This window comes from Bufo gargarizans, chromosome 1, assembly GCF_014858855.1.
Source record: "Bufo gargarizans isolate SCDJY-AF-19 chromosome 1, ASM1485885v1, whole genome shotgun sequence".
Taxonomy (NCBI): Eukaryota; Metazoa; Chordata; class Amphibia; order Anura; family Bufonidae; genus Bufo; species Bufo gargarizans.
Genome location: NC_058080.1, coordinates 158,295,165 through 158,322,188, shown reverse-complemented (window position 1 = coordinate 158,322,188; position 27,024 = coordinate 158,295,165). Strand labels below are relative to the sequence as shown.

The window sequence follows — 27,024 nt, the reverse complement described above, 5'->3', positions numbered from 1 at the left end:
ATACACCATATGTAGGGCCGCACGCGCACGACCAAATGTTTCATCTGTCTGTATTTATTGCAGCTAGCATACTGACCCATTCATCGCTAAGGAACTATGCACACGTCTATTTTTTACGGATCTGTGTGGGGGGGGGCAGAATTCTGGAAATTATAGAACATGTCCTATTCCGTGTTGAGGAATTACTAGTGATGGGAGTGAGAAAAATATCCGTATTTTGTGGATCCATTGTTTTGCGGACTGAAATACGGACACGGCCGTGTGCTTGGAGCCTAATACTGGATAAAAGGATTCCTTCAGCATCCACTACACACAGATCAATAACAGGGAGAATGAATGTGACCTGGACGGTGGCAGCGCTGATACAGGGTACTACAAAGGAGTCAGGGGGCAGACATGGAGGTGTCACAGGCCCTCAGGTGGGCAGTGTGGCTATGGAAAACACTGGTGTCAAATGTGACACCCTAACAGGATTAGAGATGTCTGTGAGCCACCCCCTCCCATCAGACTGGGAGGAGAGGAGGAGGGGCTCAGGCTGAGCTCTCTAAATCTCACCTTACTTTGATACGACTTTCAAATGTAATTACTACAGCAGGATTATCAAGTACTGTACAGCCCTTCTGCTACTACTACTCCTACTATGCTGGCAGCATTGCCTGAGTAACTTCACTGCTGGCTGGGGGCAGTAGTGGCTGTGCATGCTATGCCCTGTACCACAGGGACTGTAGCAGGATCCGGCCATAGTCTTCTTCTAGATAGACCTGCCTGGAGCCGGCACTTGGCTTAGGCTTTGCAGGTCGATCAATGGATCTTTTATGCCCCTGGATGAAGTATGAAGGCTGGGAGTAACACTTGGAGTCCAGCTGATCCTGCTCGTTACTAATTGTGAGGAGCCCTCCCACCCCCCGGAGAAGCCCAAGTCTAGGTGTGTACATTTCTCTCCCCAGTCCTCAATGAGCGCAGTGTTGTGAGGACCCGGCCCCTGCACCGAGCGCCCGTGAGTCCCCGGAGACAGCCGGTGTGCGGGGGAGGGCACCGCACCTCGTACTGGTCCTGAGCGCTGTACACACCGGCGGCATGTGGCGGTGCAGGGTGCTCAGGGTCAGCCTGTGGGATGGAGGGTGCTCGGGGTCAGCCTGTGGGATGGAGGGTGCTCAGGGTCAGCCTGTGGGATGGAGGGTGCTCAGGGTCAGCCTGTGGGGTGCAGGGTGCTCGGGTTCAGCCTGTGGGATGGAGGGTGCTCAGGGTCAGCCTGTGGGATGGAGGGTGCTCAGGGTCAGCCTGTGGGGTGCAGGGTGCTCGGGTTCAGCCTGTGGGATGGAGGGTGCTCAGGGTCAGCCTGTGGGGTGCAGGGTGCTCGGGTTCAGCCTGTGGGATGGAGGGTGCTCAGGGTCAGCCTGTGGGGTGCAGGGTGCTCAGGGTCAGCCTGTGGGGTGCAGGGTGCTCAGGGTCAGCCTGTGGGATGGAGGGTGCTCAGGTTCAGCCTGTGGGATGGAGGGTGCTCAGGGTCAGCCTGTGGGATGGAGGGTGCTCAGGGTCAGCCTGTGGGATGGAGGGTGCTCAGGGTCAGCCTGTGGGATGGAGGGTGCTCAGGGTCAGCCTGTGGGATGGAGGGTGCTCAGGTTCAGCCTGTGGGATGGAGGGTGCTCAGGGTCAGCCTGTGGGGTGGAGGGTGCACGGGGTCAGCCTGTGGGATGGAGGGTGCTCAGGGGCAGCCTGTGGGGTGGAGGGTGCACGGGGTCAGCCTGTGGGGTGCTCAGGTTCAGCCTGTGGGGTGGAGGGTGCACGGGGTCAGCCTGTGGGGTGCTCAGGTTCAGCCTGTGGGGTGGAGGGTGCACGGGGTCAGCCTGTGGGGTGCTCAGGTTCAGCATGTGGGGTGGAGAGGGTGCTCGGGGTCAGCGTGGAGGGTGCACAGGGTCAGCCTGTGGGGTGCTCAGGTTCAGCCTGTGGGGTGGAGGGTGCTCAGGGTCAGCCTGTGGGATGGAGGGTGCTCAGGTTCAGCCTGTGGGATGGAGGGTGCTCAGGGTCAGCCTGTGGGGTGGAGGGTGCTCAGGGTCAGCCTGTGGGGTGCAGGGTGCTCAGGGTCAGCCTGTGGGGTGCAGGGTGCTCAGGGTCAGCCTGTGGGGTGCAGGGTGCTCAGGGTCAGCCTGTGGGGTGCAGGGTGCTCAGGGTCAGCCTGTGGGGTGCAGGGTGCTCAGGGTCAGCCTGTGGGGTGCAGGGTGCTCAGGGTCAGCCTGTGGGGTGCAGGGTGCTCAGGGTCAGCCTGTGGGGTGCAGGGTGCTCAGGGTCAGCCTGTGGGGTGCAGGGTGCTCAGGGTCAGCCTGTGGGGTGCAGGGTGCTCAGGGTCAGCCTGTGGGGTGCAGGGTGCTCAGGGTCAGCCTGTGGGGTGCAGGGTGCTCAGGGTCAGCCTGTGGGGTGCAGGGTGCTCAGGGTCAGCCTGTGGGGTGCAGGGTGCTCAGGGTCAGCCTGTGGGGTGCAGGGTGCTCAGGGTCAGCCTGTGGGGTGCAGGGTGCTCAGGGTCAGCCTGTGGGGTGCAGGGTGCTCAGGGTCAGCCTGTGGGGTGCAGGGTGCTCAGGTTCAGCGTGGAGGGTGCTCAGGTTCAGCCTGTGGGGTGGAGGGTGCACGGGGTCAGCCTGTGGGGTGGAGGGTGCACGGGGTCAGCCTGTGGGGTGGAGGGTGCACGGGGTCAGCCTGTGGGGTGGAGGGTGCACGGGGTCAGCCTGTGGGGTGGAGAGGGTGCTCGGGGTCAGCGTGGAGGGTGCACAGGGTCAGCATGTGGGGTGTATAGTGCTAGTACATGGTCTATGCTTGCGGTCGGTATGTGGGATGCCCCAGCCAGCTTTCATGGTGTATAGACTGTACAATGATCACTCTGTACCCAGTCAGTATAGGAACCCCCCCACTTTAGTATATGGGGCATGAACTTCCATATAATGACTGCTTGCTTCTTGTCCCCCCTCCTCAGCATGTCCGATGTCCTATCGTACAGATCCGTTCTTCCTGGATGAAGTCACAGCCCGCTCAGGCAGCATCTATAGGGTCATCCTATTGTGTCTTATGGGAGTCTTATCTGGACTAACAAGCATCCATCAAGATAGTCAGACCACAGCTGATCCTGCCGGAGTAAACTTATTTTTATTCCCCCCCCCCCCTGGCTGCTTCCATGTGATCAGTGTTCAGATCTGACAAGAAAGGGACGACCATTGTAATTGAGGATAATAACCCTTTCACTACTGTGTACTGGTGTCCCAGCGCTGCACTGTGCAATGAACATGCTCCCCTGGCTCCTCTTCCTCCTCACTGGCTGGACTATCTGCGAAAAGTTCTCCCTGTGTTATGGCCTTGACTACGATTTTCCTTATGACGCTGAAGAGGAAAATCCTGAGGTCATTGACTACAAGGATCCTTGTAAAGCTGGTGAGTTCCCACATTTCTCATTCAGGGCTGTAATCTCTGTGCACACTGCGGCATGCAAGGTTGCTTACCGAAGATGGCTCACGTGTGCCTGGCACTGGGCGCCAGGGCAGGGGTGAGAGGTGTATGTTCCCTTGAAAATAGAAATCTGTCAGTTCCCCTCTTTGGTCATTTTTACTGCTTGGGAAAGCTGGGTCACAGCCCAAAAAACCCGGGAATCTCGCCCAACTTTCCTATGTGCCTTCTTCTGCAGGTGGTGGTGGTGGGGGGGGGGGGGTGTATCACTGCACCTCCTCAGGTTTAGGGTATGTCCTCAAGGGGGCAGATATTCAGCGTTTCCACACCAAGGTCTGGTCTGAATCTGTGGCAGAACGTGTCACGGATTTTGGTGCAGATTTTCACCCTACACATGGCAAAGGGTGAATGGAATACTTTCTGAAAATCCTAAGCGTAAGGTCGGTCTGTGTGTGGATTTTCTTATTTAATTTTCCTGCGGTGTGTGGTTGGGAGGCCTTCAAACGTGGCAGATTTTATTGCAAAAATGTCTAAGATCTGTGCATCTTTAAATGGGGTTATTTTGGTGGCAAGGACATTGATTTCGGCAGTCCGAATTCATGCACCCCTCTGCCTCCATGGGCGCTGTGGGGTACGTCGCAGACCATGGAGGGTCCATATAAACTGATTACAACAGAATAGTTTATTCCGGGTTCTCTGTTAATGGCCACGTGGTAATCCGTTAACAGTGATCACCAAACAACTCGGCTCTAATCAGTTAATATGAACCCCCTGCGGCTTCCACAGCCTCCTGCATGTGCAGCTTTCCAAATCTATAGGAAAAATGCTGGGGGGGGGGGGGGATGCTATACCCAGAGCATGCAGCTTTTTATATTTCAATCTAGACTTTAACATAGAATCTGGCCACAATATAGCAGTGTGAAAAATGCCACAAAATGCTGTGTGTAACTTAGTTTATTTTAACGTAATAATTTTTGGGGTGGCGTTTTATTTCGCACAGTCCCTGAATTGATAGACCTGAAGGTCAGCTAGTGGTTCACACGGACTCTTGTAAATAGCAGAGAATCCATATAAGGGTCCATTCACACGTCCGCAATTTCATTCCGCATTTTGCGGAACGGAATTGCAGACCCATTCATTTCTATGGGGCAGCGCAATGTGTCCGCAATTCCGATCCTGGAAAAAAAATAGAACATGTCCTATTCTTGTCCGCAATTGCAGACAAGAAAATGCATTTTCTATGAGAGTGCTGGCGATGTCTGTGTTTTGCGGATCCACGAAACACACATGGACGTGTGAATGGACCCTAAATGTCTGTCATGGCTGCTAGCATCACCCTGAGGTGAGTATAGTGCTGCGCTCTCCTGCACACGAGCACGGATAGCAACCCTTCGTATATAATTATGTTACGTGGCTTGTGTTATTGTAGTCAGCATCATGATGGTTAGAACTTCAGTGTACGATGGTGACTATGCTGTACATAGAGATGGGAGTTCAAAACCTTTGATCCTGTGTGACAGATGCAGTAGAGCTGGGTATGTCATTTGGCACAAAACACTGGGATATTGAATAGTTTTCCATGTGGCTTCAGATAAACTTACAAACAAAAGCCACAGGGAGTTTAAACCACTTCAGCTCTGCTACGTCTGCGTGCCCACCTGAAGGGCTATTCCCTGAGTTAGAGAATTCCCCTTTGTTTATTAACATGTCATATCCTATTGAGGCTTCACGTGTCGGGGCTGAGAGGGTGGAGGAAGGAGAGAGTTGGGTGTAACTCTTAAACAGGAGGAGGCGGTGCTGTCGCCTTCCTCTCCCGGCTTTATTACCCCCTCACGCATTTGTGAAGGGCTGCAGTCACAATGCTGTCTCTGCTGTACTCACAGCCCCGGGGTCCTGACTGTGGTACACGTGCCGCCACATTGTTCCTGCGCTCATTACAGCGTGCCTGTAGCTTTACCACACATTTCAAGCCAGTGCGATGGCATTCATTGTCGTGTTAGCCAAATAGACTGGATTTTTTGCAATGCCTAAAATCACATCCCCCATATGGAACTACTCTTCCTAAGTCCTCTTGCACACGAACGTTGTGTGGCCGTATTGCGGCCCTCATATCGCCGGTCTGCAATACACGGGCACCGGCCCATGTGCACTCCACTTGAATGGGTCCGCAATCACGGAGATGCGGAACGGAAGCACGGTTTGTAACCCCACGGAAGCACTACGGAGTGCTTCCGTCCGTACCTCTGCGCCGCCAAAAAATAGAACTTGTTCTATTTATTTTTTTGCGGTGCGGACGGATTACGGACCTATTCAAGTTGAATAGGTCTGGTTGCCCGTGCATTGGGGACTGCAAATTGCATGGAACGGAGGGTCACTCACACAGAGTTTCTTGGAGGGTTTGAGGCACATTTTCCTGTGGGGGAAAAAGCAGAAGTGGATCCAGCAAGAAGTATAAATCCTTCTAGGGGTGGGTCTATATTGCAATATAATTTTAAGCTGAGATGATATGATATATATCATAACATTTTTTTTTTTTTTTTTATTTAACTATTAGCCTCCTTAGGGGCTAGAGCTCTATCAGGGTGAATAGGACCTCACACTCTCCCTGCTGCCCTGTGCATAGTACACACAGCAGCAGGGAGCTGACTATAGCAGCCAGGGCTTGAGTAGCGTCCTGGCTGCCACGGTAACCGATCGGAGCCCCGCGATTACACTGCTGGGGCTCCGATCAGAAGCTGCCACCAATGATTTAATCGTGTGGAGGGGCCCGCAATTAATAGAATACTTAGAAGAGGGGGAGTAGAAGGGAGGGGCTGTGGCCACTGTGCCACCAATGAATATAGTTAATATGCCTGACTAGCCTGCATGTCCCAGCCATATCCCATCGGCTCATGCGCTTTTGGGAGTTTAGTGTGGATGCAGTGTGGTAGAATAGAGGAGACTAAGTAATGTCTGGGCACATGACCCTCCATTGGCAGCCATCTTATGGACAGGACCTCTATGTGAACAGCACAGAAGACTTGCCCAACAAGGGGGCATGGCTTATGGAATATAGCAAATGGGAGTCCCAGCGATAGAACTCCCAGAGAGATAGAGATATATAGATAGAGATTATATCATATTAGTACAAACCAAAAGTTTGGAAACGCATTCTCATTCAAAGAGTTCTTTATTTTCCTGACTATGAAAATTGTAGATTCACACTGAAGGCATCAAAACTATGAATTAACACATGTGGAATTATATACATAACAAAAAAGTGTGAAACAACTGAAAATGTCATATTCTAGGTTCTTCAAAGTAGCCACCTTTTTGCTTTGATTACTGCTTTGCACACTCTTGGCATTCTCTTGATGAGCTTCAAGAGGTAGTCACCTGAAATGGTTTTCACTTCACAGGTGTGCCCTGTCAGGTTTAATAAGTGGGATTTCTTGCTTTATAAATGGGGTTGGGACCATCAGTTGCGTTGTGGAGAAGTCAGGTGGATACACAGCTGATAGTCCTACTGAATAGACTGTTAGCTGCTTTTTTCTTGCCATAATACAAATTCTAAGGGCTTATTCACACCTGCGTTCTTTTCTTCCGGCATAGAGTTCCGTCGTCGGGGCTCTATGCCGGAAAAATCCTGATCAGTTTTATCCTAATGCATTCTGAATGGAGAGAAATCCATTCAGGATGTCTTCAGTTCCGGACCGGAACGTTTTTTGGCCGGAGAAAATACCGCAGCATGCTGCGCGTTTTGCTCCGGCCAAAAATCCTGAACACTTGCCGCAAGGCCGGATCCGGAATTAATGCCCATTGAAAGGCATTCATCCGGATCTGGCCTTAAGCTAAACGTCGTTTCGGCGCATTGCCGGATCCGACATTTAGCTTTTTCTGAATTGTTACCATGGCTGCCGGGACGCTAAAGTCCTGGCAGCCATGGTAAAGTGTAGTGGGGAGCAGAATACTTACCAACCATGCGGCTCCCGGGGCGCTTCAGAGTGACGTCAGGGCGCCCCACGCGCATGGATGACGTGATCGCATGGCACGTCATCCATGCGCATTGGGAGCTCTGACGTCATTCTGGAGCGCCCCGGGAGCCGCACGGACTGTAAGTATACCGCTCCCCACTACTACTATGGCAACCAGGACTTTAATAGCGTCCTGGCTGCCATAGTAACACTAAACGCATTTTGAAGATGGATCCGTCTTCAAATGCTTTCAGTTCACTTGCGTTTTTCTGGATCCGGCGTGTAATTCCGGCAAGTGGAGTACACGCCGGATCCGGACAACGCAAGTGTGAAAGAGGCCTTAGTAAAGAAAAACTAGTGGCCATCATTACTTTAAGAAATGAAGGTCAGTCAGTCCGAAAAATTGTGAAAACTTTGAAAGTGTCCTCAAGTGCAGTCACAAAAACCATCAAGTGCTACAAAGAAACTGTCTCGCATGCGGACCGCCCCAGGAAAGGAAGACCAAGAGTCGCCTCTGCTGCAGAGGATAAGTTCATCCGAGTCACCAGCCTCAGAAATCGCAGGTTAACAGCAGCTCAGGTTAGAGACCAGGTCAATGCCACACAGAGTTCTAGCAGCAGACACATCTCTAGAACAACTGTTAAGAAGAGACTGTGGAGAATCAGGCCTTCATGGTAGAATATCTGCTAGGAAACCACTGCTAAGGACAGGCAACAAGCAGAAGAGACTTGTTTGGGCTAAAGAACACAAGGAATGGACATTACACCAGTGGAAATCTGTGCTTTGGTCTGATGAGTCCAAATTTGAGATCTTTGGTTCCAACCACCGTGTCTTTGTGCGACGCAGAAAAGGTGAACGGATGGACTCTGCATGCCTGGTTCCCACCTTGAAGCATGGAGGTGTGATGGTGTGGGGGTGCTTTGCTGGTTGCACTGTTGGGGATTTATTCAAAATTGAAGGCATACTGAACCAGCATGGCTACCACAGCATCTTGCAGCGGCATGCTATTCCATCCGGTTTGCGCTTAGTTGGACCATCATTTATTTTTCAACAGGACAATGACCCCAAACACACCTCCAGGCTGTGTAAGGGCTATTTGACCATGAAGGAGAGTGATGGGGTGCTTCGCCAGATGACTTGGCCTCCACAGTCACCGGACCTGAACCCAATCGAGATGGTTTGGGGTGAGCTGGACAGCAGAGTGAAGGCAAAAGGGCCAACAAGTGCTAAGCATCTCTGGGAACTCCTTCAAGACTGTTGAAGGACCATTTCAGGTGACTACCTCTTAAAGCTCATCAAGAGAATGCCAAGAGTGTGCAAAGCAGTAATCAAAGCAAAAGGTGGCTACTTTGAAGAACCTAGAATATGACATTTTCAGTTGTTTCACACTTTTTTGTTTATGTATATAATTCCACATGTGTTAATTCATAGTTTTGATGACTTCGGTGTGAATCTACAATTTTCATAGTCATGGGGAAAAAAAAGAAAACTCTCTGAATGCCCGACCGGCTGCTCCGTGCATTTCAGGAGGTCGCTCATTCTCATGATTGGCGGTGGTTCCAGTGGTAGGACCCCCCACGATCTAGTAGATATCCCCCATCCTGTGGGTAGAGGATAACTTAATATAACCGGAATACCCTTTTTAAGCAACAGCGCAGACAAGGCTTTATTGTCCATCATTTTTCTAATTTAAAATAAGTGATAGGAAAAGAAAGTTGACAAACTAGTTGCACGGAGTGAAATTCTTGGCGCCATTTACTTCTGACGCTTGCAGTGAATCTAGGAGAGAAGATTGATATTTTATTCATTTATCTACCGCTAATATATTGTGCAGTGCTGTCGGTCCCTGACCCCATTAGGGATCCCAACTGGAGTTGAGCGAACTTGCGTTTTCCAGTTTGGCGTACAAGGTTTGGGTTATCTAAGAATACTGTTATGGATTCCGCTACCACGCACCATAACTTATAGTCCGTGGTAGCAGAATCCATAACAGAATTCTTAGATAACCGGAACCTTGTACGCCAAACTGGAAACCACAAGTTTGCTGAACACTACTCGCAATCTAAATTCCATGCCAACACAGGGAGAACATACAGGCTCTAGGCAGATGTCGCCCTTGGTCAGGTTCAAACCCAGAACCCCAGCGCTGCAAGAAGATATCTATCCCAGATCAAAGGGATCATTTATCCGCAAGAGCTCTACATCGTCTGCCTCTATAATGTCCCCAATTCTGTGATCTTCAGTACAAATTTTTCCTTGTGGCACTCACTTTGGCATCATGAAAACATGCTCTTCTATAGCATACCGCGAAAGCTGTATACATTCTATAATAAAACCTGAAGGGGGTATAAGGTATTTTTAAGTACGCATGTAACCCTCTGCCCACACACATTTTACTTCACAGCAGAATGGCATGCTGGCGGTAGGATTTTTGTGTATCTGCATTTTCTGGGAAGGAGGTTAAAATAAAAATGTGACAGCATAATGATTAGCCAAATGCTACACAGATGCTAAACTGTCATGTTCATGAAGAGAAGAAAGTGAGTGTTTTGTATTGAGCAGACAGTAATTAAGACTTCCGTATAGTCAGATACATTCAACGTATGGTTACACAAGAGACCTTTTCAGAAGTATTCCATCTTATAATGGGCGCTTTTTTCTATCAAACTTATTAAAACTGTAGTTCTGAATAACAACCCATTAAAGGGTGTTTTTTTTTTTTTGTTTTTTTTTGTCAACACTCCCCTCTCCCTTCTGCAGATCTGTGTACTGACAAGACAGTGTACTTACCTGCTTCCCAGCCCTCGCTCCTATCTTCGGCTGCTCTGCTTCACTTCCAGGATGTCAATTTCTGTTTTGTCGCCGCTGCAGCCAATCGCTGGTCGCAGAGGTGATGTGCTCCCCGTGTGTCATGTCAAATGGTCATGTGACACAAGAGGAACAGGTAACTGCTCCAGCCTGCAATTGGCTGCAGCCGAGTCAAAACGGAAGTTGACATCCAGGGGGCAAAGATGCTGGGAAGCAGTTAAGTAGGCTTGAATTCGCAGGCCTGCGAAAGGCTGGGGTGGTTGCAAAAAATCCCCTCAAGTGCGCAACCCCTTTAAGGCCCGTGACTGTAGTTTGGTCCACAGTTACGCAAAATACGGATACCTTTCGTGTGATTTCTACATTTTTCTCTCTCTCTATCAATAGAAGTGGCTATTCTCGTCTGCGATGCTGACCAGAGTAGGACGTTCTGATTTGCAGATTGGAACTGGATGCAAAATATTGTAAAGTGCGTGAGGCCTAAAGAGAAAGCATGTATGAAAATCATGTCCCAAGGTTATCTTGGATTCCGTCTGCAGTATGGAAACCTATTACAAAAGCTGGGAAACTTCTACCCACCTTTTCCTTTCAGCTATGTATGAACACTGGTGCTACATGGCTTCACGTTTCCGATAGAGGTTATCTACCAGTACATTGGTACTACGAGACATTCAGATACGTTTTGGCAGATGATGATTTGCTTCTAGACTTCCTAGAGGTAGTGGTTTATGCACCTCTCACCTCTGAAAACACATGCATGCCGGGATATACCTATATGAAGGAGTCGGGAAGTAAAGCTTTGGCTGAGCGAGTAATCTGCTAATTGCTATCTAAAGTGCGTGGGCAGATTTACATTGTAAAGGATTAAAGAGAAGAGGGAGTACATGCATGCAACACAATAAGGTAGCCATACACATGAGATACCAGTAGCCAACAGCTATCTCACCTGACCCCTTCATAGATATGCATGCTTGGATCAGCTAAACATGCATGTGTACTGAGATGGGGAATAAGCCAATGCCAGACCACTTGTGGTGGTGGCTTATCTTCTTGAGGATCTGGTATGTTGAAGTCCAAAAGTCTGATTCTTATCTTCCTGAAATCTGCTGTTAGGAGGTCCCTATAAACATTATAGAGGTTGTTCAGGGCTAGAGAGAGGCTTTATTCTAAAAGGAGCCCCACACTTGTCCATGGGTTGTGCTTGGTATTACAGCTCAGCTTCATTGAAGTGAATAGGGATGATCTGTAATACTACACACAACCTGTGGGCAGGTGTGAGGCTGTTCGTGGGGGGGGGGGGGGGGGGGGGAAGCTGCCATATTTTATTTGTTCTGGACAACCCCTTGGTGCCTCTGTCCTGTAAAAAAAAATGTGGATTCAACCAACATTTAGCTAATGGGTATGGGCAGCTCTCACCTTGAAGATATGGAGTGTATATAATTGCCTGTCCGTTTAGTTGGGTGTAGAACAACCATCCCATAAGTTATACGTTTATACATATGACTCGTCATTAGAAGGACTACTGTGAACTTTAAAAAATAAAAAAATAATGTACTTTCCAGTACTGCTAGTCTAAAGTGATCCCTCAGAATAACTTGGCAGTTAAAAAGGAATAGCGACAAATCATGGCTGTCAACCTTTTTTCCATTGGCATAGGCATCACATGATCAGCTAGAGATACTTTCCACAATGCTGACCTAGATTTGATCTGCCGTTATTGGAATAGGTAGAAATGAAAGGGGTTTTCCGGGCTAGATATTGATATCCCTGGGATAGGTCATCAATATCAGATCGCTGTAGGTATGCAACCCACTGATCAGCTGTTTCGAGCAGCCACAGCACTGGAAAATATAGAATGTATGGAGCTGGCAGCAGAAGGATCAGTACACTGTGTAGATTCTGTCGCCAGCATCCTGCAGCTCCGATCCCATTCAAGTGAACTCCTACATAGTCTACACATCGGTCTGCTTCCAGCTCCGTATGCTGTGGTGTTAACAGCGTCAAGGCTGCCCAAAACTGTCTATCGTAGGGGTGCTGGCAGATGGACCTCCCCCGATCTGCTATTGATCCAGGGTTTGACACTAAGGGTCCATTCATATTTTGTGGAACGGAATTGCGGACCCATTTATTTCTTTGGGGCCGCACGATATACGGACCCGCACTTCCGGGTCTGCAATTCCGTTCCCCCCCCCCCCCCCCCAAAAAAAAAAAATTTGATCATGTCCTATTCTTGTCTGCAATTGCAGACCACATTAGGCATTTTCTATTAAGTGCCGAAACGCACATTGCCGGTGTCCATGTTTTGAGGATCCGTGGGGCCGCAAAACGCACACGGATGTGTGAATGGACCCTTATGTGTTTACAACGATCAGCTATTTAGCAGGAGATATTTCTTAGGGAGTGCAGGGCCTCGCAGTAAGTCTGTCAATGAGAGGCAGACGTTGTCTTGTTTTTTATTGGGTGGAGTAGGTGGTGATGTTTTTGGAACTTGCAGTACAATGCGTTTTAGTGAAATATGCAGGGAGACGGCCGTGTCAGAACATCACTGAAATGGTTACAGTGAACAGCTGAAGAAACAAATTATGTAACACCTCATTTTTCTTTTCCTTGTTATGCAATGAAATTGTAATGTTCTTCTGAGGCACAAAGGAAATTATCGAATATGCTTTTCAATAGGGCATGATTAGCTGAGAGATGGTACACCCGAGGATTCTCGTAATCAAAACACAATGTCCGTAAAATGGCTTATGTCTAATGTGTTCTGCAGAAAATCCACTTGTATAACATAATTGGATCAGTTCTTGTGAATATAGTCAGATGATCATTACTGTTATGTATTTCATTAGAATTCTACGCGCATTCCTTTTGTTAGAATTCAGCACTCATTTTATCTGTAGACGGCATATACCATGCGGAATGTGCCTTTATTCTATGGTTATCCGGTTGTCCATGGTTTATTAAGTGATGGCCCACAATGGTGGCTGTGCTGCAGTGACAAGCGCAGTCCACTGCAAAGTAGAGGAAGCTGTCTTCATCTCCTACAGGAGTTATTGCTGAACAGCTGATTGTGCAGAGTGTCTGACCTTTGCCGATCAGCTAGTGAAGGTCCATCAAGAAGTTAGGCCATTACTTAATAAAAGGTGGACAGCCCCTTTAAGACCAGACACACATGAGCAAGTTCAATGGGAGAAACTCGCTGTGAGTTCCCGTTCTGAATTCTGCTCCTCTTACAAGATCGCACAGATTATGTAAGACTACTCTTGCCTGAAACGTTTAAAGTGTAACTGTCATTCATTATTTATTTTTTTGTAATGTATAGGGGCAGTGATACTGACCATTTTTGTAATATACTTTAATTACTGAAATTGTACATTTCTATTAGAAAAATAGCTCTAAAGTGGCCAATTTTGAGCATTAGCAACGCTCCTGTCTTCTGTTTACAGAACGGTGTAGACTTGCTCAACTCTATGTAAACAGAAGACAGAGGAGCGCGATTCTCCACTGTGGTATTACAGACGGAAAATCCTCAACATTTATAGTAGCAGCAAAGTGGATGAGATTTTACCAAATCTTCAAGGGGCTTTCTGAGATTTCAATATTGATGACCCATACTCGGGATAGGTCATCAATATCAGATCGGAGGGGGTCCAACCAGCTGGTTGAAGAGGAGGCTGTGCTCGCACATAGCGTGGCCTTCTCTTCAACCAGGTGTCGGACCCCCACTTACCTGATATTGATGACCTATCCTCAGGATAGGATATCAATATTAAAATCCCGGAAAACCCCTTTAATGAGATGGAATCTGATGTGACGTTGACCTACAATGTGTATTTTAGTTTCGTGACATGACTGTTTTCCCTCCTGTTTGTAGACCTGCTTGTAGTGATCCTTCCATGTTGTTGGGGTCGGTATTTGATGTAGGTGGTCAGTAACATCTGCCCACAAAGCAGATGTTTTTAAGGCTCACAATTATTCTATGGTATGTAACATATACTCCACTTTTGGCCATTTTAAATGTCATTTTATAGTAATGTCTGTGACTTGCTATCCTTCTCTACATCGCTGCTGGAGACAAATCCTTTATCTCGTCTCTGATTTAGAAGACAGCTACTTTAGTCAAAACAATGATCTTTGCGATGCAGTAACTTTTGGAATGAATCATCTACCAGATTTTCAGAAAACATGTGATTTAATTCTGTCAAATAACATATGCTGAATGCAGTGTCTAAATTTATAGAAGGAATATTTTAAAAAAATTAGGTACAATTGTAGGTGTCGCTAAAACTTTTTTGTTTGGACCTTTGTGAAAATCTAACATATGAAAATTGGCATTAGGCTAAGTATACCTAAATGTTTTGATAGGCTCTATTCCGACAGTGTCCATTTGGCCTCCGTCTGCCAGCTTTTTTTTTTTATCCAGCTGTATAGGAAAGCACAGCAGACTGCAGTTTCCTATAGTTGGGCTCAGCAACCTCGAACTCCAGCAATGGAGTGTGCACACTTGCTTGGAACTACCATAGAAGTGCCTAGAGAATGCTGGGAGTTGTAGTTACACAACAGCTGGAGGTTACTGACCCCTGTCCTGTAGGATAGAAAAACATGGGTTCGTCAAACCTGTAGCCGTCCTACTCCGATCATGAGGCGAACGTGGAAATGTTCATCTGGCAAAATGGCACTAGACTTGCTTTTAGTTTGTCACTGACCAAGTGTTCCATTGTAATGGATATCGTAATAAAGTAAGCCTAGTGCCTCTTGCCAGATGCAGGATTTCTTCTATGAATATTTCTGCAATTTCCTATACAGACAGCCATCTTGAAAAAAGTGTGTGTGTAATAATATATATATACTCATTTAACTGTGGTTACCACTGTATATCAGTCACAGGCCTGCGTTAAACACATATGCACAAAGTGGTAGCTATGAGTACCTTGTATGCAGAGTTTTACTCTTTATTGCTGTGTAGAAGATTAGGAATCAACAACATGTTGTAGGATTTAGGGGTCAGTTGAGCTGCATTTACATGAGCCAGTAATCATCCAGATTATCAGGAACTGTCATTCCCAACAATCTGCCCATGCAAGTGTGCCGCCGATCAACTAATGAGCGAGCAAAATGCTTGTTCATCGGGCGATCCTGTCGCTCATGCAGGCACCACCGATCATAGTTTCTGGGCAGCAGATTGTGTGGTCTAAACGGTGATCTGCTGATCAAAAACCATGAATCTGTATCTAAATTGCAATCCCTTCTCCTCATACTGTGAAAGAGATCGCTGCATGTAAATACAGCGGTCTCCTTCACTGAATGAGCAGGCGACTGTTGGGAAGGAACGATGCAGAATCGTTCCGTCTAAATCCACCTTTAGATCCATGAACCAGTCTGAACTGTTTTTGTGGTCAGGTTAGCTGGACTCTAGGTCGAAAACTGTTCAAATTAGACTGTTATCTGAAGCTTGCTCTATATGTAGTGAAATCAGTGCTGTCTGATATCAGCCTGTAAACCGCTGCTTACCAGATAAACTAGCGCTTTTCTCCCAGTAACATACAAGGGTGTCTGCCAAGTTTTTTTTATTAACTAGAACATTGGGTCTAAACCGTAAACAGTAAAAACTCAAATTCTGGAATTTCAGGGAGAAGACAGTTGTTTTCTTGCTTTCGGGAGATAGAGATGGAGATCCACGTTTTGGTTGCTCTTGAAGCCTAGCTATATGGGAAATGTTCCACTATGACCATTTGACCTGAGTTACGGCTACTTTCAGATCAGATCCGTGCCATTTAATACATTCGGATGCATCAATCCAAATCTGGTTTGAAAATCATTGTAATGGGTGCTGGATACAGTCTTTTTCAAAAAGTCTTCACAAAAAAATACAGCACCCTTGATTTACGTTGATTTTCATGCTGGATCTAGTTTGTTCCGTTTCGCAAATCGGGCACAAACTGTTTTGTGTCCAGCACCAAAATGCTACCAAACGGAACAGATGCGTACTTATGCATCCCCACCCGTTTAGTCCCCATTGACAATGAATGGGGACAAAACAGCCATTTAATTCCGGTTTTGAGATCCTCTGCCAGATCTCTAAACCGGAATTGAAAACGCAGATGTAAAAGTAGCCTAAAGCCATCTAGACACCTCCAACACTGGCTTATCCTGGAGGACACATAAAATTCAACCAAATCAGTTGCTCTCAAATCCAGTGGTCTACCAGCTGGCACCCAGTCATAAAAAAACTGTTGCCCAATTATGTGTAAATAGGTTACTACTTTGGGTTTTGCACTACTGGGGTGTAAAAATGTAGACATATGTTATCATGAAGGGAAATATTAGTACGTTATTACCTTTATCTTTGTTTGGTCTTTAAACCTGCAGAAGTGGTAGCTGCAAATACAGTGAAGGAGTTTAAGCATGCATGGGATAGGCATAAGGCCATCCTTCATATAAGCTAGGGCCAGGGGCTATCCATGGTACTTAGTATATTGGGCAGACTAGATGGGCCAAATGGTTCTTATCTGCCGACACATTCTATGTTTCTATAGACAATAAGCTCTTGGATAATAACTTTCTTTTGTGAATGCATAGTTAAACCAGTAACCCTAAACTATGTATGATATGGATCCCCCCCCAATACTTATGATTCTTATACATAATTTGTTTTATTCCAGTGCACATTTATAATAGGTTTTGAAGGAACTGAGTTTGGCTAACACAGAACAAACCTATTTATAAAGCGATTGAGAAGAAAAATGATGTGATCCAAGATCTAATTGTGATATGTGGAGGTGTGCTTCAGAACTGGGATTCTTTCCTTCAGGCTTTGGATTTTCACTCTGTGGCCTGTAATTCTAGAATTTACACATTATTACATGTGTGCTATAGATGGAATGTGAAGAAGTATCTGTTTAGAAGCCTGATCCCCAGCTGACATTACTTTTTTAGCTGTGACATGTATGCTGATTGATGGAGAACTAGACGTTGTATTGACCTACTTGCTATATATATATCTCTCTCTATCTCAAATATCATTGTTGCACAGGGGTGGACAAATTACTGTAGAATTCTATAGGTTATAGGCGGCTTTACACTGCCCGATAAGCCGGCACGAATGTTCCTGCCAACGTTTGTTCCTGATAATCTGCCCATGTCAATGTGCTGCTGATCACCTAATGAACGAGCTAAAAGCTCATTCATCAGGTGATCCTCTCTGCTGCCCAGAAACAATGATTCTGTGTGAAGATGAGCAATCGCAAATTTGCAATAGTGATCCCTCATCCTCCATTCTGTGAAGGAGATAACTTCATGTAAATGCAGTGGTCTCCTTTATTGAATGATCAGCCGACTGTAGGAAAGGAACACTTCCTTCCTGACAATTGGCTGTACATTGGAGCGTCTAAACCTGCCTTAGCTCTCGCTTTTGCTCGCTCTCTTGCTTTTGCTTGCGCTCTCTGTGTATAGTTGTGCATGCATGCAGTCACTGGTGTGGACACTTGCTGACCACTGAAATAACCGGCAGTGGACTTGGCATGCTTGGATGTGTGTGCTACAGTTGGTTATCCCGTCGCCGGTGGGATCAGGCCTTCCATGATCATACGTCTTTCTTCTTATCCCTTAGTAAATACAGGACTCTACATTAGGCTAATTCAAGGCTTGCTGTAAATGGCTTAATCAAACAAATGTCATTTTTCTAAAACAAACATTTACCTCCCTTTTTGTTTCTTTGCAAATCAATTACAAATTGTGATGTTAAGATATAATAGGGTAGTCCTGATCTAACGGGCTTATCAACAGGCAGGTACACACCAACAATAGACTTTGGAGGATGCCTACAATAGTAATTGCTAGGCTGGATGTTTTTGTAGCCTGTGTAGGATGACAAACACAGGGTTAAGATTTATCATGTTTGTTCCACCTAAATATAGGAATACTATTTTATATTATGACATATATTTGGAAATAATGCTGAGTTCACAAGGTGTTTAAAGAGGTTGTCTACCCTCATAGCAATTTTACTTATGGCCCTGTAAGTGCTCAACTTAACGGGGAAAAAGCACCTACCTGTTTACCCCCTCTATTCTGATGCTGAGGGTACTGTCCCCACTGGTTCTGGTTACCTTTTGGACTGGAAGTGTAACCTCTCATACATCATGAGCCACTTGGGCACATGTCACTGCTGAGGCCAGTGAATTGCTGCAGAGTTGGACAAGACATCACACTTCCGTTCCACAGGGGACCAAAAGCAGCTCCTGACTAAGCCTTTTCCTGGCGAAACGCGCGTCAAGGTACTGCTCTGCCCAGATATCCGGCACTACCTCACATCATGGGTAATTGATACACTCCTATGCCTTTTCGATCGTGTGATATATGGGTTTTTATTATTAGGCCCATTATATGTGGTTGGTTGTCAGATTTTCTGGTTTGTCTCCGTTATTGCGGTACGTGTGAGGGTGGGGGCAATTTTCCCCGTTACATGAGGTCCCCCGTTTTCCCATGACCTTGTGCCTTACGTCATATTTATTTTTGTGTAAATTTTAATTATTAAAACTATATATTTGGAGTTTTCCTATTTTTGGGGGGTTATTGGTTGGTTTCTTTTGGTTATAGACAAACAGCAGCAGGACAGGACCCTCAGAGAACCAGTGATTAGGTAACTAGCTTTTTTTTTTTTTCTTTTTAGACTGAGCACTTTTAAAATACTTTAGGCTGGGTTCACACCTGAGCGTATTCGATAAGCGCTTTTTAATGGGCGGAAACAAGCAAACGCCCATTTAGGTGCGTTCCCGCTGAAGTCTATGGGCGGGAACGCATGACAATATGCCCTAAAGAAGCTCCTGTACTTCTTGGGGCGTAGGGCAATTTACAGCGCGTAGGGTGAGAACCATGCCCATAGGGAAACATTGGTTTTTGCCTGTTGAGCGTTTTACAGCGCGTAGGAACGCGTTGTAAAACGCTCAGGTGTGAACCTAGCCTAAGTAAAATTGCTGTGGGGGTCGTACAACCCCTTTTTTAAAAACAAAACAAAAAAAATGCATATGTTCCTCAAGATAGATGTTAATTATTTTGTCTCCCACATAGCTGCCACCATCCAGTTGGATTTCTGTGTGACCATCTTTGCTATCTTTAGGTGCAAATGGCAACTTAATATTTGCAATCTCAAAGGGGTTGAGCAGTGCCTCAGTAGAGGTCCTCAATATCAGAATGGTGGGCATCCAACTACCAGCACCCTTGGTGATCAACTGTTTGAAGCAGCTTATACGCAAAATTACCTGCACTTTAATGGGACGAGCAGTTGTAATTGCACTGCAACACCTCTATAAGCGAGATGACCAACAGGGACGCAGTGCTCGCACAAGTGCCACTACCACTTCAAACAGCTGAACGACAATGGTGTTTTCAGTAGGATCCTTGCCAATCTGATATCGATGACCCATCCTAAGGATAGGTCATCATCCTAAGCAATAAATAAAGGGAATAATTGAGGGATTAAGTAAGAACAAATCCAGACCTTGAGGTGCAGTTCAATGGCAGCTTTACTTGAGTAAATGTTTTTCCAAAACAGATTTCAGGCTTCATCTTGGTTCCAGTAGTCTTCAGCATTAAAATGGCAGGCAAACTCAAGCCTGCTATATCTGACTCTGCTGTCCTGACGAGCTTAATTATTGTCTTTGATTTCTTCGTTATGCTGTGCTTTACTCTTTGTTCGGGCTTATGTTCAGCCAAGAGATGTGGTAGAATCCGGTGAGCTCCAACATGGAGTCCCTACCAGCGCTAGAACCACTTCTAACTGGTCCCCACCCTTCCTGCAGGAAATGGGAGTAGGCCACTTCCCTACAGAGGCGGGTTAGAATGGAATGCTTTATTCTACCCAAGTACAGCACTGCCGTGTTTGCTGCCACCTGCTGGTGAATCGGGCATATTATGTTATAAATAGTTGCATAACATTAGAAATGCATAGTGTGGAGGACCTGGAATAAATACACAAGATGACGTTGTGTTAGCCCATTAAGGACAGCAGCAGGGTGTAGGAGTGGCAACACCACTCGGGGGTGTTACAACTGTTACTGGTTGGCTCAAGAAAGGTCTAGAAAGCATTTGGTTTTCTTTATACCTTGGGCGCTTAATTGGGACAAGTCCTGTACTTACAGATTAAACTTGTGTAAAATTTCCACTTTTCTGTCTTAGAAATGTCATGCGTCTAAGGAGACCTGAACTGGTCAAATGATGGCATTTAACTCTGTTGACCTGCAGAGAGGAATGCCACTATGCTCGTTAGAATATATCAGCTTTTTTTCCCCAGCTATTAGTTACACTTTAGGGGTCTATATAATGGTTCAGCCTTAAAGGAAATAGGTCACCAAAAATTGATCTGCCAGTTAAAACCTTTGTGTTTTTTTTTTTTTTTTTTTTTTTTTTCTAATGTTTTTATTTTCTCATTGCAGATTTGATATTTTTTAATTCTCTTCCCTGATCATGATTATGGGGGCTGCCATCTTGTCTGAGCGGTTCTTAACAACCTTTAGAACGAAAATTGCTTTATGGCAGCCCCATCGTCAGGAGGGTACGTCATTGACTTCTGTGGGAGTTTTCTAGGCATGCTCTGGGACCTGTGCAGAGGTCATTGTACAAGGTAGCCAAAGACGAGCTCTGACAATCGCCTATTGTAAATGGTGGAGCCTGTCTTATCTGTACACAGAGGTGATATCATTACAGGCAGGATTAGAAAGAAAGATATGCAGATAACTGAAGTAAAATGATCTGTACAGACCAAGAAGTGATGCTTAGTGGGCAATGTGAAAACTGCAGGATTATCTGTTTTTTTTGTTTAAATATAGATATTGACATGGAAAATTTTAAAAATAACATAAAAAATCCTTTAAAAATGTTTAACATAAAAATGTGATTTCAAATAATAGGTCATTCTCTAATTCCACCTTCCCTTTAAAGTGAACTTGTCATGGTTTCTGCTGCCCTAGCTGAGAGCAGGATATGATGGAGGAAGAGAAGCTGAGCTTTGTGATAGATTATATGATTGGGGCAGGACTTCTGAGTAAGAGGCAAATAATTCTGACCGGACTCCTACAAGAGAGTCCTGATTACCCCGCCCACAAAGGCATTTTTAAATCATTCTGCAAAATGTCCTCATTGGCTATGCTTCACTTTTAAGACTAAATTAAATAAAGTATTTTTAATATGTTAATATAGATGATAAAATCTATGGCTCAAGGGTTTCTGTTTAGATTGGTCCACTAAGCAGCTATTGTTAATAAGTACACGCTTTGATTCATCTTTACACACCAGCCTTGACTGTCCTATTGCCAACCCATTTATTCATTGTATGTTTCAAGGCTTTCAAACTCTTTCCTGTACATTCTGGAAGAAAATTACAGCCCTGGTAGATTTTCCTTCCTAAAATCCATAAAGTGTTTGACCAAAGGCCAAACTGAAAGCTTTAGACATTTTAATCCAGCGTTTATACATTGCATTAAAGGACACATTTACCTTTTTACTTGTAAGCGGTCATAAAGCTGTAAAGTGTATGAAGACCTGAAGTAACCGCAGTACGATCTGATTAATAAGGGAAGTTAAATCAGGAAATATACTAAGGTGATGTTGACATGATTAAGCTATTCTTAGCATACCCTGAGAAGTTATAAGGATTTAACTCTTAAAGGGCTTCTGTCGCCCAACTAAACTTTTTTTTTTTTTGGCTTCTTATAATCCCTATACTGCGATATATAAATACATAATGTTATTAGTCATTTTGGTTCAGTAGATAATGAATAAAACGTACTTTTTATAATATGCAAATTACCTGTCTACCAGCAAGTAGGGCGGCTACTTGCTGATAGCAGCCTCATCCTCCTATCATAAAGACGCCCCCTCTGCATGTTGATTGACAGGGCCAGCGAACGCGATCGTCCTCTGGCTGGCCCTGTCTGCTATCAAGATTTCGCGCCTGCGCTGTAACTGTATTCCGTCGGCTCAGGCGCACTGAGAAGACGCTCGGCCGCTCCTTCCTCAGTGCGCCTGCGCCAGGTGTAGATGTGACGTAATTGGCGCAGGCGCATTGAGGATGGAGCGCCTGTGCCGACTGAATCCCGTTCGTAATAACATTATGTATTCATATATCGCAGTATAGGGATTATAAGAAGCCAAAAAGAGTTTAGTGGGGTGACAGAAGCCCTTTAAGGTTGAATACAGAACATGGCATGTTTTTTTTTTTTTTTTTTTTCCAATGTATTTTCCATAGGAATCTGTGATTATTTCACAATAAGTTATTTGTCTTTAATTCTTCTATTAAGCCTATATTGGAGTGAATATCGTACCGAAAGTCGTTAATGCGAACGAAAGAACAAGTCTCGCGAGATGTAATAAGTAGGAATGATTATTAAACGGTGAGCGAGGAATCGTTCGTTTCTCATCTATTGTGATCTTTCATCCTGCTAAATTATCATTCCTTGGTCACAGATCCATTTCATATAATATGGAGTCGTCTACCCTTTCAGATTACATAAATGCAATCCACCTTAACCACCTCCCGACCGCTGTACGCGTATATGCGTCCGGGAGGTGGTTGCTTTATTCCTCCTGGACGCATATACGCGTCTTCTCGCGAGACGTGAGATTTCCTGTGAACGCGCGCGCGCGCTCACAGGAACGGAAGGTAAGCGAGTGGATCTCCAGCCTGCCAGCGGCGATCCGAATTTTTTAACCCCTAACAGGTATATTAGACGCTGTTTTCATAACAGCGTCTAATATACCTCCTACCTGGTCCTCTGGTGGTCCCTTTTGTTAGGATCGACCACCAGAGGACTCAGGTAGGTCAGTACAGTCCCACCAAACACCACACTACACTACACCCCCCCCCCCCCGTCACTTATTAACCCCTTATAAACCCCTGATCACCCATGATCACCCCATATAAACTCCCTGATCACCCCCCTGTCATTGATCACCGCCCTGTCATTGATCACCCCCCTGTCAGGCTCCGTTCAGACGTCCGTATGATTTTTACGGATCCACGGATACATGGATCGGATCCGCAAAAAGCATACGGACGTCTGAATGGAGCCTTACAGGGGGGTGATCAATGACAGGCGGGTGATCACCCATATACACTCCCTGATCACCCCCTGTCATTGATCACCCCCCTGTAAGGCTCCATTCAGACGTCCGCATGATTTTTACGGATCCGATCCATGTATCCATGGATCCGTAAAAATCATGCGGACGTCTGAATGGAGCCTTACAGGGGGGGTGATCAGTGACAGGGGGGTGATTACCCTGATCACCCCCTGTCATTGATAACCCCCCTGTAAGGCTCCATTCAGACGTCCGCATGCGTTCTGTGGATCCGATCCATGGATCCGTAAAAAATCATGCGGACGTCTGAATGGAGCCTTACAGGGGGGTGATCAGGGAGTCTATATGGGTGACCACCCCCCTGTCATTGATCACCCCCCCCCCCCCCCCCCCCCCCCCCTCCATTCAGACATTTTTTTTGGCACAAGTTAGCGGAAATTTTTTGTTTGTTTTTGTTTTTTCTTACAAAGTCTCATATTCCACTAACTTGTGTCAAAAAATAAAATCTCACATGGACGCACCATACCCCTCACGGAATCCAAATGCGTAAACATTTTTAGACATTTATATTCCAGACTTCTTCTCACGCTTTAGGGCCCCTAAAAAGCCAGGGCAGTATAAATACCCCACATGTGACCCCATTTTGGAAAGAAGACACCCCAAGGTATTCCGTGAGGGGCATATTGAGTCCATGAAAGATTGACATTTTTGTCCTAAGTTAGCGGAAAGTGAGACTTTGTGAGAAAAAAACAAAAAAAAAATCAATATCCGCTAACTTATGCAAAAAAAAAAAAAATTCTAGGAACTCGCCATGCCCCTCATTGAATACCTTGGGGTGTCTTCTTTCCAAAGTGGGGTCACATGTGGGGTATTTATACTGCCCTGGCTTTTTAGGGGCCCGAAAGTGTGAGAAGAAGTCTGGGATCCAAATGTCTAAAAATGCCCTCCTAAAAGGAATTTGGGCCCCTTTGCGCATCTAGGCTGCAAAAAAGTGTCACACATGTGGTATCGCCGTACTCAGGAGAAGTTGGGGAATGTGTTTTGGGGTGTCATTTTACATATACCCATGCTGGGTGAGAAAAATATCTTGGTCAAATGCCAACTTTGTATAAAAAAATGGGAAAAGTTGTCTTTTGCCAAGATATTTCTCTCACCCAGCATGGGTATATGTAAAATGACCCCCCAAAACACATTCCCCAACTTCTCCTGAGTACGGCGATGCCACATGTGTGACACTTTTTTGCAGCCAAGGTGGGCAAAGGGGCACCTTTCGGATTTCGCAGGCCATTTTTTACACATTTTGATTGCAAGGTACTTCTTACACATTTGGGCCCCTAAATTGCCAGGGCAGTATAACTACCCCACAAGTGACCCCATTTTGGAAAGAAGACACCCCAAGGTATTCTGTGAGGGGCATGGTGAGTTCCTAGAATTTTTTATTTTTTGTCGCAAGTTAGTGGAATATGAGACTTTGTAAGAAAAAATAAAAAAAATAAAATCATCATCATTTTCCGCTAACTTGTGACAAAAAATAAAAAGTTCTATGAACTCACTATGCCCATCAGCGAATACCTTAGGGTGTCTACTTTCCGAAATGGGGTCATTTGTGTGGTGTTTCTACTGTTTGGGCATTGTAGAACCTCAGGAATCATGACAGGTGCTCAGAAAGTCAGAGCTGTTTCAAAAAGCGGAAATTCACATTTTTGTACCATAGTTTGTAAATGCTATAACTTTTACCCAAACCATTTTTTTTTTTGCCCAAACATTTTTTTTTTTATCAAAGACATGTAGAACAATAAATTTGGCGAAAAATTTATATATGGATGTCGTTCTTTTTGCAAAATTTTACAGCTGAAAGTGAAAAATGTCATTTTTTTGCAAAAAAATCGTTACATTTTGATTAATAACAAAAAAAGTAAAAATGCCAGCAGCAATGAAATACCACCAAATGAAAGCTCCATTAGTGAGAAGAAAAGGAGGTAAAATTCATTTGGGTGGTAAGTTGCATGACCGAGCGATAAACGGTGAAAGTAGTGTAGTGCCGAAGTGTAAAAAGTGCTCTGGTCATGAAGGGGGTTTCACCTAGCGGGGCTGAAGTGGTTAAAGGGATTCTGTCATGAGATTTTACCCCTATAACCTAAACATATGCTCATGTCCGGAGTAGTAGTAAGAATCCTAAGCTGGCGTTATTAAACTTCACTGTGGCTCTATTTGCACAAAAAATGGTTTTTATAACCTGTCAATCACTCACTTAAGGTGCCCTAGGGGAGGTCCATTAATGCAGGGTGCCCGGCCCCACCCCTCGCCGTACAGTGCCCAGCGCCGCCTTCCCTAGCTCAGCGCAGCCTCTGCAATCCTACCTGTCCCTCTGCCAGATCCTGCGCACTAGGCTCAGCCTGATGCGCTGCGGACTCCTGGCAGCGGCTTCGTTGAGCGAAGTGCGCATGCACGTCAGCCGGCTCAGGAGTCCGCGGCGCATCAGGCTGAGTTTAGTGCGCAGGATCTGGCAGAGGGATGGGTAGGATTGCGGAGGCGATGCTGAGCTAGGGAAGGCGGCGCTGGGCACCGACGGCGAGGGGTGCGGCCGGGCACCCTGTATTAACGCCACCTTAAGTGAGTGACGGGTTATAAAAACCTGTTTTTTGTGCAAATGGAGCCACGGTGAAGTTTAATAATGCCAGCTTAGAAGTCTTATTACTCCGGACATAAGCATATGTTTAGGTTATAGGGGTAAAATCTCATGACAGAATCCCTTTAAGATCACAATCGTGGGCAAGCATCTTTAGGTCATATTTACATGTAATATACAGTGATGACGAAAGTCACAAAATCTTTGATCTATACTTGTTATCTGTAAGACATCTGCTGGTCTAATACAAGCCTTAAGGTGCATTTACGAGAATCTGACAGCTTATGAGGAATGACCGTTCCTGCGAATGCTCATTCCCAACAATCTGGCCGTGTAAATGTGCTGCCGATCACCCGATGAACGAGCAAAATGTTTGTTCAAGGGGTGATCCTTTTGTTCATGCAGGCACCACTGATGGCTTCTGGGCAGCAAGAGGACAAGGGATTGCTATAGCGACACCTCATCCTCATACAGTGAAGGAGATCGCTGCATGTAAATGCAGAGGTCTCCTTCACTGAACGAGCAGCAGACTGTCGGGAAGGAACCCTTCCTGACAATCGGCCACTCAGTTGGCCCGTGTAAATCCAGCTTTAGACATCTTTGGGTCCTATGGTTAATAAAACCTGGCTTATCCCTTCATATAGAAAGTACTGTAAGTAATGGCCCTTATCTGCTGAGTTGCACATGCAGTTGACTAGAGCACAGTAACTCGGTGACTTTCATGGCATTAGTCCACACTTTACGTGGTGACCTCGTATGTCCAGACTCTAAAAAAATAAATAAAATAGTTTTGACTGAGTGGCCGGGCATAAAGAATAGTACTACAGTTGGCCTGTTGGTGCAGTTAAAAAATATAAATAAAATATGGTCTGAATCTGGTAATTTTGACAGATATAGATATTGTACAGATATTTATGTGGATGGGGAGCTCCTGGGTATGTTGGATTTTTGTCATTGAGAGGAGCACCCATGCTTTGTTGACCTGAGCCTGGAGTTGGGCAAGATATCTGTAGACTGAAGCACTATTCAGTTGACTGGTATCTTGCTTGTTCTAAAAGAGAAGGAAGGCTCTTGATTGCAATGTTTTGGTCAAACATGAGCGTTTATCAAATTGGAACAAGGCTTACGTTCAGC

General features: G+C 45.6%; 1 protein-coding gene across 1 annotated transcript in view; it reads left to right on the top strand.

The window, feature by feature from the left end:
* Positions 1-600: 600 nt before the first annotated feature.
* Positions 601-27,024, top strand: part of TLL1 (tolloid like 1) — a 136,698-nt gene continuing 110,274 nt past the window's right edge. Inside the window, exons 1-2 of the mRNA XM_044296618.1 lie at positions 601-925; positions 2,966-3,417. Of these exons, the coding sequence (XP_044152553.1) occupies positions 3,267-3,417 (151 nt within the window). The 5' untranslated portion in view covers positions 601-925; positions 2,966-3,266. The remainder of the gene's footprint in view (positions 926-2,965; positions 3,418-27,024) is intronic.